Genomic DNA, 12,713 nt, shown 5'->3' on the forward strand with positions numbered 1-12,713 from the left:
CCTCTTCTACCCAAGATCCTACTAAAAGTCAGACGAGAAACCAAAGATGATACTTATTGCCCCAGACTGGCCCCGCCAATACTGGTACCCAATCCTAAAGAATATGTCTCTATTCCCAGCTTGGTACTTGCCTCAAATATCTCACTTACTGTCCCAGCAAAACAATTGGGTCCTGCACAATCTGCTCCAAACACTGAACCTGGCAGCATAGCTGATCATGTAGTTATTCAAGCAACACCTGTTAGTAAAGCTGTGATGGATGTCATTTTGGAAGCCAGAAGGCCTAGTACTAGAAAATCTTATGCTGATAAATGAGAGATTCTGTGCTTGGAACCAAGCACAAGGAACTGACACAGCAGAGCCAAATATTCCTCAGATTTTACAATACTTGGCTGAGATGCTTGACAAAGGCCTATCTTTTTCGTCAATAAAAATCCATGCCTCTGCCATCTCGGCTCATTACAACACAGAGCCACCAATCTTTCCTCATCCTTTACTAAAGCAGTATCTTAGAGGGGCCAAAAATGTAAGGCCTCCCAGGTCATCAGCAATTCCTGCATAGGACCTCAATTATGTGTTGGAAAAGCTCACCCTGCCTCCATTTGAACCAGCTGCTCCTGCAGATCTAAAGTTCTTATGGAAAACAGCTCTGCTCCTGTCAATTACTTCAACAAGAAGGGTCTCGGAGCTACAGGCCCTCATGGCTTTGGAGCGTTTTTTCATATTTTACCCCGAAGGGTGTCCCTCAAGACCAATCCTTAATTTGTGCCTAAGGTGGTTTCCAGTGTGGCTCTTAACCAAACTATTCATCTGCCAACTTTTTATCCAAATCCGCAGAACGAGGGGGAGTGGATTCTGCATTCTTTGGACGTACACAGACAACTAGGATTCTACTTGAGCAGGACTAAAGCTCTAAGAAAAACTGAGCAGTTACTAGTGACATTTGCTGCAGGATCAGAGGGAAAGGCCATTTCAAAGCAGACTATTTCAAAGTGGATAAGCCACTGCATTTGTTTCTGCTACTTACACCATGGCAAACCGGTGCCCAAGGGCATTAGGTCTCATTCCACCAGGGCTGCAGCTACATCAGCAGCTGTTCTCAGAGGGGTACCAACCAAAGACATTCTAGAGGCTGCTACTTTGAGTTCGGTTCACACTTTTACAAAGCATTATCATTTGCCTTTCTACTCTAAGTCCAGGGCAGGCTTTGCCACTGCAGTTATGCAGGGCCTCGTAGCCGCCCCAGTGCAGTTTAGCTGCAACCTCCCATCCATAGCTTTGGGATTCTACCCAAATGTAATGACTGCAACAGTGAAACACGAACATAGTACAGTTGTGTACACTTACCATAAATGTAGATATTAGAGTGTATTCACTGTTGCAGTCCAGGTTACCCACCCTCCATCCCCCTTTTATTCTGGAGTTTCTCTTTCCTTCACTATCTTCTACCACCTTTGTGGTGTATTTGCTTGTAGATGAAGGTAAAGTTTGTATTGTTGCATGTATATATAGCTTGTATATATATATATATATACTTTTGCTACCCATTTGGGGGGCACCTAACATCTGGGGCAAGAAAAACTAAAGAAAATAGCGGCTGCTTGTTTTATACTCCTGACGACCTGACTTCATGGAAGAGGAGACCGCAACCGATGCAGGACCCAAGACTTTGGAATTCAGGCTGACTGAGGGCAACCTGCCAGCAGATTACCCAAATGTAATGACTACAACAGTGACTACACTCGAACATCTACCTTTATGGTAAGTGCACACAATTGTACTTTCTCACCCACTGTTAAAACACTTCCTCAGAGGGGCTAAAAATGTAAGACCCCCCAGGCGAGCCCCTATTCCAGCCTGGGATCTTAACTTTGTATTGGAAAAGCTCACTCTCCCTCCATTTGAACCAGCTGCTACTTCAGAGATGAATTTCTTTTCTTGGAAAACAGCCTTCCTTCTAGCCATCACTTCAGCTAGAAGAGTGTCTGAATTACAGGCTCTTATGGCAGTGGAGCCCTTCATTATCTTCCATGCAAACAGGGTTTCCGTCAGGACCAATCCTTCCTTTATGCCCAAGGTGATGTCTAGTGTGGCCCTAAATCAGTCCATTCATTTGCCTACTTTTTTCCCCAAATCCACAAAACAGAGAGAATACTGCACTCTTTGGACGTGCACAGACAACTTAGATTTTATTTGGACAGGACTAAGCCTCAGAAAATCTGAACAGCTGCTAGTTGGCTTTGCTGCAGGGGCATAGGGGAAGGCCATTTCTAAGCAAACCATTTCTAAATGGATAGCCCATTGCATTATTTTCTGCCATAAGCACCATGGAAAACCTACCCCTCAGGGGGATTAGATCACATTCTACCAGGGATTGCATCTACGTCTACAGCCTTTCTCAGAGGAGTCCCTACCAGGGGCATTCCAGAAGCTCCACCTGGAGCTGTGTACATACCTTCATCAAGAATTACCACATGCCTATTTTTTTCTAAATCCAGAGCTGATTTTGCCACTGCAGTTTTGCAGGGCTTATTAGCTGGCCCTAATGCTCTCTGACTTCCTCTTCCCTTCCTTAGCTTTGGGAATCAACCCAAATGCAATGACTCCAACAGTGAAACATGAAGAACATAGTACAGTTGCGTGCACTTACCATAAATGTAGATGTTCGTCTGTATTCACTGTTGCAGTCCTGGTTACCCTCTCTCCAGCCCCCTGACTTCTCCTGGCTCTACCTTCCTTCTTGTTTGGTGTATTTGAGCTTTCTGGTGTATTTGCTTTTTGTTGGGGGTGTAACAACATAAAATTGCTTCCAATTATGGGGGCACCTGACATCTGGGGCAAGAAAAACTCATGTAATGGCATCGGCTGCATGTTTTATACCCCTGACGACCTGACTTCATGGAAGTGAAGATCTCATCCGATGCAGGAATCCAAGACTCTGGTATTCAGGCCGGCTGAGGGCTACATGCAGGCAGATAACCCAAATGTAATGTCTGCAACAGTGAATACACTCAAACATCTACATTTATGGTAAGTGTACATAACTGTACTTTCTCTGCCTTACCCTTTGGGCTATATTGCCCCCAGAATGTTCACACTGCAGGTGTTTTATCTCTTGGTTGGGAGATTGCACATGCATGGAAGCTTGCATGCACTTTCCAAGAGCAGCAGTTGTGGAGTTTGGAAGGTGGAAGCAGGGTGGTGGAGGATAGGGCATGGTCTCTTGCAGCAGTGTGACTCTGCATTGGCATCCTCTATTCTCATTGCTCAAGATGTGGGTTGGGTTTGAGCCTTGGGCTTGTGGCTGAGGTTGGTCACTCAGACCCAGTGAATGAGGAGAGGAAGCTGATGGTGAGCTGCAGGGAGGGCCAAAAAAATGATCATTTGTTTAGTGTTCCTGTGTTCATGTGGTGCATGTGATTCTTTCCATGCTGTTATCACTCATTTTTCAAAGTGTAACTAATTTTTGCTTTTTTAAAAACAGTCTTCCTTCTGAGTTGGTGTCATTGCATACTATATTCTGATGCTGTTCTGAATGTAGGAAGTAAAAAAAAATGTGGACTGTATGGTCACTGCTTTTACCATTCTTTGTGCTTTGAGAGAGCACAATGTTAAGGGTGTTTAAAGTCCTTATTGGTCATGGCTGTAAATTCTGCTCAATGCTCTACTTTTTAACTCTAGCATGAGTGGACCTAGACCGCATACTGCAACTCCTTAAATTGTGCATGCAGCAAATTAACTGATAGCTTTGGTCAATTTTTAACGCTCGGAGGGCTTGTCTTTTTCATTTTTCACTAATTTAAGTAAAAGTGCAGCCAGACTACAACTTTGCATTCACTACCAGACGTAAAAAAGTCACTAATTTGCCATCAGACATATCTTGCAAAAATATGTGAAGAAAGGTAGGAACATTGTGGGTGATGGCAGTAATTTTATAATTGTCTTTTTCAGAGGATTATAATTACAAAAATTAACGTAGGTATCACCAGTTAACTGGGCAGCATGTTGTGACTAAGCACAGTTTGAAATGGAATTGCAGCTAAATTCCTTTTAACACCTTTCTACTGTACTTTTAAAGCAGTTTGATGCCTTTCATTTGCACCAGTGGAGTCCTGACTGCAGCCCAAGTGACTGTTGAGGTAGCAGCTTGGGTGTTTGGCATGGCCAGGGAGGATAAGCATGCGCATTCTATGGGGAGATGAGGGAAGGCAGGGTGCATGCTCCTCATGTTTGTAGGTTGATTTCTGTGGTAGGGACCAGGGAAAAATGCATTGTGCCCCCTTTGTGTGGTAGGCACTCTTGCAGGTGTCAGTCCCTTGAGGAAGTGAAGGGTGTACTTTGCTCTCGCCCATGAATGCTCCACCCATGGATTTTTGCAGGTCATGTGCTAGGGGGCAAGGCATAACAGTTCTGAACTATCTTGATGGTTGTATGACTGATTTCCCTTCTTGGCTCACCCGTACCCTAGTGAAGGAAAACGAATTGGCTAATTTGTTAGGGAGACTGACAGGTGGTGGGGCCAGAGTGAATTGCTTTTGAATCTTTGCTTCTTTCTCTGTGATAGCAAAATACCATTCAAGTCCAGTGTCTTTCCTACCCTTTGACACATGTTTATATCTCAGTGGGAAAATCCTGAAGGAGCAAAGCTCACATGCTTATTGCATCAAAGGAGAGGCAGAGTCTTTGAAATGTCTGTAAAAAGAGGTCGTACTAAAAAGGTTAATGTGTGCTGGACTACTGAAATCATACTTTTCACTAGTTGGAGTCTAAAACTGTAATTGTAAATACCATGAACTTGTTTTTTGTGAACGATTATAGAGTTAACATAATGTTTTCCATACTGAGTAGAATCTGCTTACCCTTGCCAGCATGGGGTGTGTGTCATTCTCTGCAATGATCATTCAACACGAAAGTATGATTTCAGTGGCCTAGTGCACATGATTTTCCATACTGTTGACATTTAACTTGTCCACCGAAAAACTTAAGACTTGAGAATTTTTTAATGTGGCAATTTTGTAGTTTTTGTAGGTATTCCATTCACTTAATTTCATGAAGTTAATGTATATAAAATTTCATTCCTAGGTATGAGGCATGCTATATATGACAAGCTGGATGATGATGGATTAATTGCACCTGGTGTGCGTGTATCTGGTGAGGATGTTATCATTGGCAAAACAGTAACTCTACCAGAAAATGATGATGAATTGGAAAGTGTAAATAGGCGTTACACTAAACGTGACTGCAGTACCTTCCTGAGGACAAGCGAAACTGGCATTGTTGATCAGGTCATGGTAACACTGAATCAGGATGGGTATAAGTTTTGTAAAATTAAGGTAAGATATTTGGTCTTTGTGTAATCATTGTGTAGCATATTTACTAGTGCTTAAGCAGACATTGATTTGTCTTTTTTACAGGTAAGGTCTGTTCGAATTCCTCAGATTGGAGATAAGTTTGCCAGTCGACATGGACAGAAGGGTACGTGTGGTATCCAGTACAGGCAAGAAGTAAGTAAAGATTTCTTGTCTTAATTTCTTTGTGAACTATTTACTTAGCTGAAGTTGAGTACAAGTTATGTTAATATTCTGCAGATTTTAGAGATATTAATGTAGACATTACCAGGACCTCTCTGAAGACTTTTACTAAATAAATATGAGTTGTGTATTACAGCACTTGTAGTTGGTAAAGTTAGGATGGGGAATGTATGTATGAACACAACCTTGCATCCACTTGAAAGAGTAGGGATAGCAGGCAGTTTACTTGAGCATCTTATACATGCTGCTGTTTTCCCAGCTGTGTATCACCTTTTGATTTTACCATATGAATCGCTGCTGCAGTAGTAGTAGTCCCTGTTTCATTGATTTGCAGCAAGGCCATGTGTCCAGTTCCGGACTGACCTCCAGAGCTTTATTCAGACACCCCTGTGAGTGTTGCTCTTTACAGACATGATATGAAGGAGGCTGTACTCATGCTATTACTTCAGATGTTCTGTGTTTCAGTATTGTAGTCCTGACTTGTGGGATTTCCTGCAGTGGAAGCCCTTGTCTGGCCCGACTTCCAGAGAATATTTTCCCTTCTCTTGAAGCTTGTGGACACCCTATCCAATGTTACTACGTATTCAGTTTTTGCTGGTTGAAGCCAAGTAGTCTACATCCATCAAACAGCAAGTGCTGTTCGTCAGCTTTATTACTCTCATTGGCTGTTTTTAACTGATTGTGATTCATCCGATTTTGACCTGCTTATTGAATTGGACTTGACAGATTTATTGAGGGCACATCATCCTGAGGAAAATGCTCTATTGTGTGTTTGCAGAAGAGAAATATTTTTATTCCCACTGCCTGTTCTATGTGGGAGGAAAAATATATATATATAAGCTATCCCACTGCTAAAGGAGACTCAAAACAAAGCAGCAAATCCAAAAATAAGTATGCGAGTCAAGCAACCATGGTCCAGCCAAATAGATGTCCAGAAGATATGTAAAGCAGCAAACAGTTTATTGGAAAAAGGTTAGCACTTTTGCGGGGTTACTACTTCATCAGACCAAATACAAAATGAAAGTAAAAATCGCATATTTTTAAATAAGTACTCAGCCAGTCAGTAAGAAACCATTAAAACTGAACCAATTAAAAAACAAAATGATCTTACATCTTCTGCCTAATGAGGCAGGCTTAAGGGAAGTGCCACTGTTAAGGCCTGAAGGTTCATAAGCTCTCATAGAGATAATACACTTTAGTTCACATAATTCAACAGTGTTTAGTCCTCTCCTGCTGGGATGCAGCACTTGCAGAACCCTAAACAGAAAGGTACTATGACCTAAACTGAACTAAAGTGGATTATCTCAGAGAGTTTATGAACCTCCAGACCTTAACAGTGGCACTTCCCTTAAGCCTGCCTTATCAGGCAGAAGATGATGCAAGATAATTTTTGTTTTTTAATTGGTTGAGTTTTAATTGTTTCTTACTGATTGGCTGAGTACTTTTTAAAATTGTGATTTTTTTCTTGCATTTCATATTTAATCTGATGAAGCGGTAACCCCGCGAAAGCGCTATCCTTTTTCCAATAAACGGTTTGCTGTTTTACATATCTTCTGGACATTTATTTGGCAGGACCGTGGGTGGTGGTTTGACTCACTTATACTTGTTTGGGAGGAAGACTACCACTACTGACAATGTGCTGCTTTTAGCAGGGAGTTTTTAAACCGTATTTTGAAGTATAAAAGCCAAATTACACCAGAAGAAATTAGAAACATACAATCAGGTTCTTGTAGGTAAGATCAGCATGTTCTTCGTAGTTCACTATTGCAGTACAGACTGGGAATCCTGCCTACAAAAGCTGAAAGCCTGGCCTTCAATACCAGAACCCCCCCCCAAAGCCTGGCAGACGCACTCCATTTTTCGATGGTATAAAGTGGCATTAGCCAATGTGATATTTACATCTTTCCTGTCAGAGTTTAATGAGCACTTTGTCAGCATGAAGCCAGAGTTTACAGCCGAGTACCCCACTGGGAATCGTTATTTTAACTTGTATTCCTGACTGTAGATGTCATTTGAGAGTTAGTAATTGTTTAAGGTGTAGGAAACTAATTCTACATCTGGCTTTTCCATAGTATTTGTTCTTTCTGCCTGCAGCTGGAGCAAGACATGCCCAACTACCCACTAAGTGCCTCTTTCAAACAATGGACAGTTAAGAGATCTGGTCAAATCCCTTGATTTGTCCCAAAGGCCATGTGGTTGGCAGTGATACATCACCATCTGCCAAGTTCATTCTTTAATAGAGAGGAGAAGGTGAAGTACCCAGAGGAGGAGATGGTCCGCAAGGGTCTGACATTGGGTCAGAATGAGACAACCCCCAGGCTTGAGGATGCTAGTGTAGGTGAGTTGCCTTCACTGCCCATGTGTCTGATACCTTGTTCAGCTGAGGCTACTGATATGACCTGTTGGGGTTGCTACTCTATCTTGTCACTTGCATGTCCACAGGAGTTGAAATTTCCTTGTCATTGGTCAGCCCCAGAGCCACTGAGTGAGCCCTTGCTTCTGAAATGCTCTTGGTTGCTTCTGAATGTTCTCTTCTATCCCAGCCAGAAGAACTAGAGAATATGATTCTCATGGACATTGAGAGGGAGCACAGCTGGTCATTTCCAAAGAGCCTAAGTTGTTTCCCCAAGTTTGAGTTAGAGATTCCTGGTACTCTTATAGAGTTGAGGCATGGCTGTAAGCCTCCTAGGCTTGTTAAACTGATATCCCATTGAAAAAGAAGCAGAAAACTGAACATATACCTCCCATTCTTAACGATCCTCATAAAGAATGGCAGGATTTTATTTAGGGAGTTTAATGCTTTGATATCTGTTTCTGCTTCTCTGTTCTCTTCTACCCCAGCCAGAAGAACTAGAGAATATGATTCCTGTGATTGAGTTTGAATCGGGAGATGAATCCTTGGCCTGTTCCTTGCAAATCACTTCACCCCTAGGTTGTGGATCAGAGGAAGAGGATTCCTAGCAGGACCTGGTTCGCATGATGGAATATTTTAAATGAGATTGCTCCCAGCTTTCAGACATCCTAAAGAGGTAGTGTAAGCTGCTGATCTTCATGTTTCACTGTTGCAGTCATTACATTTGGGTAATCTGCTGGCAGGTTGCCCTCAGTAGGCCTGAATAACAAAGTCTTGGGTCTTGCATCGGTTGCTGTCTCCTCTTCCATGACGTCAGGGGTATAAAACATGCAGCCAACACCATTTTATTCAGTCTTTCTTGCCATGCGGTGCCCGAAGCAGAAGCAGAGTTCGCAAGTGCTGGTTGGCTGACTCCTGAAATTTTTGCATTCGAGTTTCAGAACCGAAGTCTTCAACTAAAGCGAAGTACCCCATTGGGGAAACTTTTTCTTGCTCCTTAAGTACCCCATTGGGGAAACTTTTTCTTGCTCCTTACCGATGTCAGTAAAGGTTAATTGCATTACTTGTGGGAAGCAAATACCTCAAGGATTTTCATTTGTACTGTATTCCTTGCCTAGGCCCAGATCATAACGTGCCTTGCTGTCGGTTTTGTGCTAGATTTAACCAACACACTATTAAGCGTCGGTATATTTTTGCTTCTAAATATTTTGGATCCAGATTTAATTACCCTGAAATGTCGTCTGTTAGCAATCCGACTACCGGAGTTCACAAAAAACGCAAAGAAAAAGACAAACAGACCATAGAGGTCCAAAACCAATGGCGAAACTTCTAAGCCACTTGCTGGTTCACCGGTACTCAGGTGCTTTCACAGCCCCTGATACTCGCTACTTTTGAGTCACAGGCCTCTACCGAAACCCATGCGGAGTCAGGTATGAAGCGAGATTCTCAGAGTATTGAACCCACGGATGTCTCTCCCTTGAATGGATCCGGAGCTGCTGAGCAGGCACTGGCTTCTGAGGGTGTTTTCAGGCCTCAGCATTTTTATATAAAACCGACGCCAGCCTCAAAAACAAGATCAAAAACATCTATGTCTAAAAAACCGACGCATGAGCCACGTGCTCAGGCCTCTATGCCTAAAAAACATGATCAAAGTGGCTGAGGACATAATTACCTTAATCAGAGGTTCCCAACACCCCTCTGCTAAGAGGCCTAGGCAAGACGCTGATTATGAATCTTCAGATCAGGTTTCCATTTCTTCTGATTCCTCTTCTGGTCATGAATTTTCTATTCCCACCCTATGAGGATTCTGATGCAGAAGAATCCATCCCATCTGTTATCTCCTCCTGAGGATTATTCTTTTGGAGAAACCTTGCATACTTTAAGAGAACATTTTCATTGGGAGAATCAGGATTTCTCTGAATCAAAAAAAGGCTTGGGGATTTCCTTCTTCCTCAGCGTAGGCCATTGGCAATACCTCCTGTATTAGATATTGTTGATGTGTTTTCAGAATCGAGCATGGCTCCTGATTCCCTACCTCCGGCTCCTAGTAAGGCAGACAAGATATTACAGGGTTCCTGACTCCCTCAAATTTCTATTCAAAAATCCTGCTGCTGATCCTGAGACTATCTCACAGGGTCCCAAAGGTGTAAAGGCCTCTACAGCCAAAAATCCTACCCCCTCTGATAGAGATTCCAGGGCGCTGGATAGATGGGGAAAGAAGGTTTATACGTCTGCAACCTTGACAATTGGGGCCTTAAACTGACAGTTTCATATGCTTAAATATCAACAGCATGTTATGGGCTTATTGAAACAGAAAATGATGTTGCTTTCCGATTGTGTGGAAAATAAAGAATTACAGGAATTATTGCATTCAGCAGAACAGGTTGGAAAGCATACTTTGCAGTGTGGTTTTGATTCCTTGGAGGCCTCTTGCAGGGCTGCAGTTACTGGATCTGTGATTAGAAGGCATGCCTGGCTCAAGGAGCAAAATCTGCCTGATCATGTTAAAGCTAAATTGTTGGATGCACCCTTGCAGCACGATATTCTGGTAATAAGGCAGAAGAGGTTTTAAAGAAGATGGAAGACAAAGCTAAATCTATGCAAACTGTAAAAGATTTCTTACAAGTGTAGCCACCCCGATTCAGTAGACACTGGCCTACTAAAAATTGGTCCTTTCCTGTGTCCAACAGAGCCCCTCAAGGCAAATCCAGGTGCTCAAAAGGCTCTAGATACCAATCACAGGGTTCTTACAGGTCAAAGCAATGGGGTGCCTCCACCTCCAAATCTGGAGGAAACAAAGCACAACCCTACAGTAAGCAGTCTCAGTGACTTCCCTTTACCTTCACCAAGCACTTATCTTTTGGCAGCCCCCTTGGGGGGGAATATTAGCACTTCATGCTCAAAATTGGCAGTTAATTACCCAGGACAAGTGGGTATTAAACATAGTATCCCAGGAGTACAGATTTAATTTCCATACTTTGCCAATTCCAAACGGTTGCCCAGATCTGCCACAAAATCAATGGGCAGAGGCTCAGAAACAAGGTATGTTCCTCATGGATATGGGGGCTATTCAACCAGTACCAGAAAAGGAAAAAGGACAAGGTTTTTATTCAAGACTTTTCCTGGTACCCAGAAAAGACCATGCCTGGCGTTCAATACTGTACTTATCGATTTTGAACACGCTCCTGGACATTCCAAAATTCAAAATGCTGACTTTACAACAGCTGCTGTCTATGCTGGGCAGGAATGCTTGGTTGGTCAGACTAGACTTGAGGCATACCTGCACATCCCAATAAGGGAATTGTGCAGAAGATACCTCTGCTTCAAGGCAGGTTTTTTGCATTACCAATTCTCTGCCCTGCCCTTTGACTTATGTACTGCGCTCAGGGTCTTTACAAAGTGCCTGGCACCAGTAATTGCATTCTGCAGACAAAGAAGCATATAAAATTTATCCTTATCTGGACGACTGTCTCATTCAAGCAGAGAACAAGGACACTCTGCAACATCTGGCATTTGTAAAAAGGCTTCTAACATGCCTCGGGTACACAAATGAAAAGAAATCCCAACTGGTACCCTCTCAAGTAATTACATTCCTGGGTGCAAGCTTGAATTCAGCTGCCCAGATGGTTTACCTTATGCCAGACAGACAACTGACAACATACTTCAAACAAATGGCAACAAAAACACAGTTATCTGCAAGACAAATTCTGTAGGCTTTAGGGTTCATGGCATCCTGCATTCTACTAATTCCATATGCAAGACTGCATATGAGGAAACTTCAGTGGTATCTAAAAGGTTTATGGAGTCAACATTGTCACAGCCTGGAAACAATGATTTCTCTCATTCCCTACCTACAACAGGATATTCTTTGGTGGGCAGACATGTCACCAAAACAAGGGATGGTCATTCACTCTATCCCCTGCCTCCCAAATCCTAACTACAGATGTATCAGACTATGCTTGGGGGGGCCCACCTGGCAGGGAGATGCATTCAGGGCAAATGGAGCCCAAAACAAATACATCTGCATATCAACCAGAAAGAGATGCTAGCTGTTCAGAATGCTCTGACAGCATTCAAGGACTTACTTCATCCAGGACAACTACTGATAGATGGACAAAACCATGGTTATGTGGTACATAAACAAGCAGGGGGGTACACATTCCTACCCCCTTTGCAGACTAGCCATGGTATTGTGGAACACAGCTTTGACTTACCAAATACATCTTCAAGCTCAATTACTGCCAGGAAAACAAAATACTCTGGTGGACAACCCAAGCAGAAATCTTATGGACCCACACGAGTGGAAACTGGATCCACAAGTCTTCAGCATGTTAACACAGAAATGGGGGAGCCCATACGTAGATCTATTTGCCTCCCCCCAAAATTAGCAACTGGACAAATTCTGCACAAGGACTTATCACAGACGAGCATGGAAAGTCGATGCCCTATCCTTCAGTTGGAAAAACCCCTTTGCCAAGGTCAGAGAAGAAATAACAAAAATGATCCTAATTGCTCCGGACTGGCCTCTCCAGCACTGGTACCCAATTCTAAGGAATATGTCTAGACTCCCTCCTTGGTACTTGCCTGAAAAACCTCATCTACTGTCCCAGCAGAACAATCAAATTCTGCACACTCAGCTCCAAACTCTGAACCTTGCAGCATGGCTGATCATTTAATTATTCAGACAATACCTCTCAGTAAATCTGTGATGGATGTCATTTTGGAAGCCAGAAGGCCTAGTACTAGAAAATCTTATGCTGATAAATGGAAGAGATTCTGTGCTTGGAACCAAGCACAAGGAACGGACACAGCAAAGTCAAATATCCCTC

At 42.8% G+C, this 12,713-nt stretch overlaps 1 protein-coding gene across 1 annotated transcript in view; it reads left to right on the forward strand.

Annotated features, from left to right (window-relative positions):
- The window catches only part of POLR2B (RNA polymerase II subunit B), a 1,548,892-nt gene that overhangs the window by 1,286,813 nt on the left and 249,366 nt on the right, over nucleotides 1-12,713 (forward strand). The window contains exons 17-18 of the mRNA XM_044059158.1: nucleotides 5,083-5,333; nucleotides 5,415-5,504. Of these exons, the coding sequence (XP_043915093.1) occupies nucleotides 5,083-5,333; nucleotides 5,415-5,504 (341 nt within the window). The remainder of the gene's footprint in view (nucleotides 1-5,082; nucleotides 5,334-5,414; nucleotides 5,505-12,713) is intronic.

The sequence above is a fragment of the Protopterus annectens genome, chromosome 17.part0 (genome assembly GCF_019279795.1).
Source record: "Protopterus annectens isolate FY-2018-M chromosome 17.part0, PAN1.0, whole genome shotgun sequence".
In the NCBI taxonomy this organism is placed as follows: Eukaryota; Metazoa; Chordata; order Ceratodontiformes; family Protopteridae; genus Protopterus; species Protopterus annectens.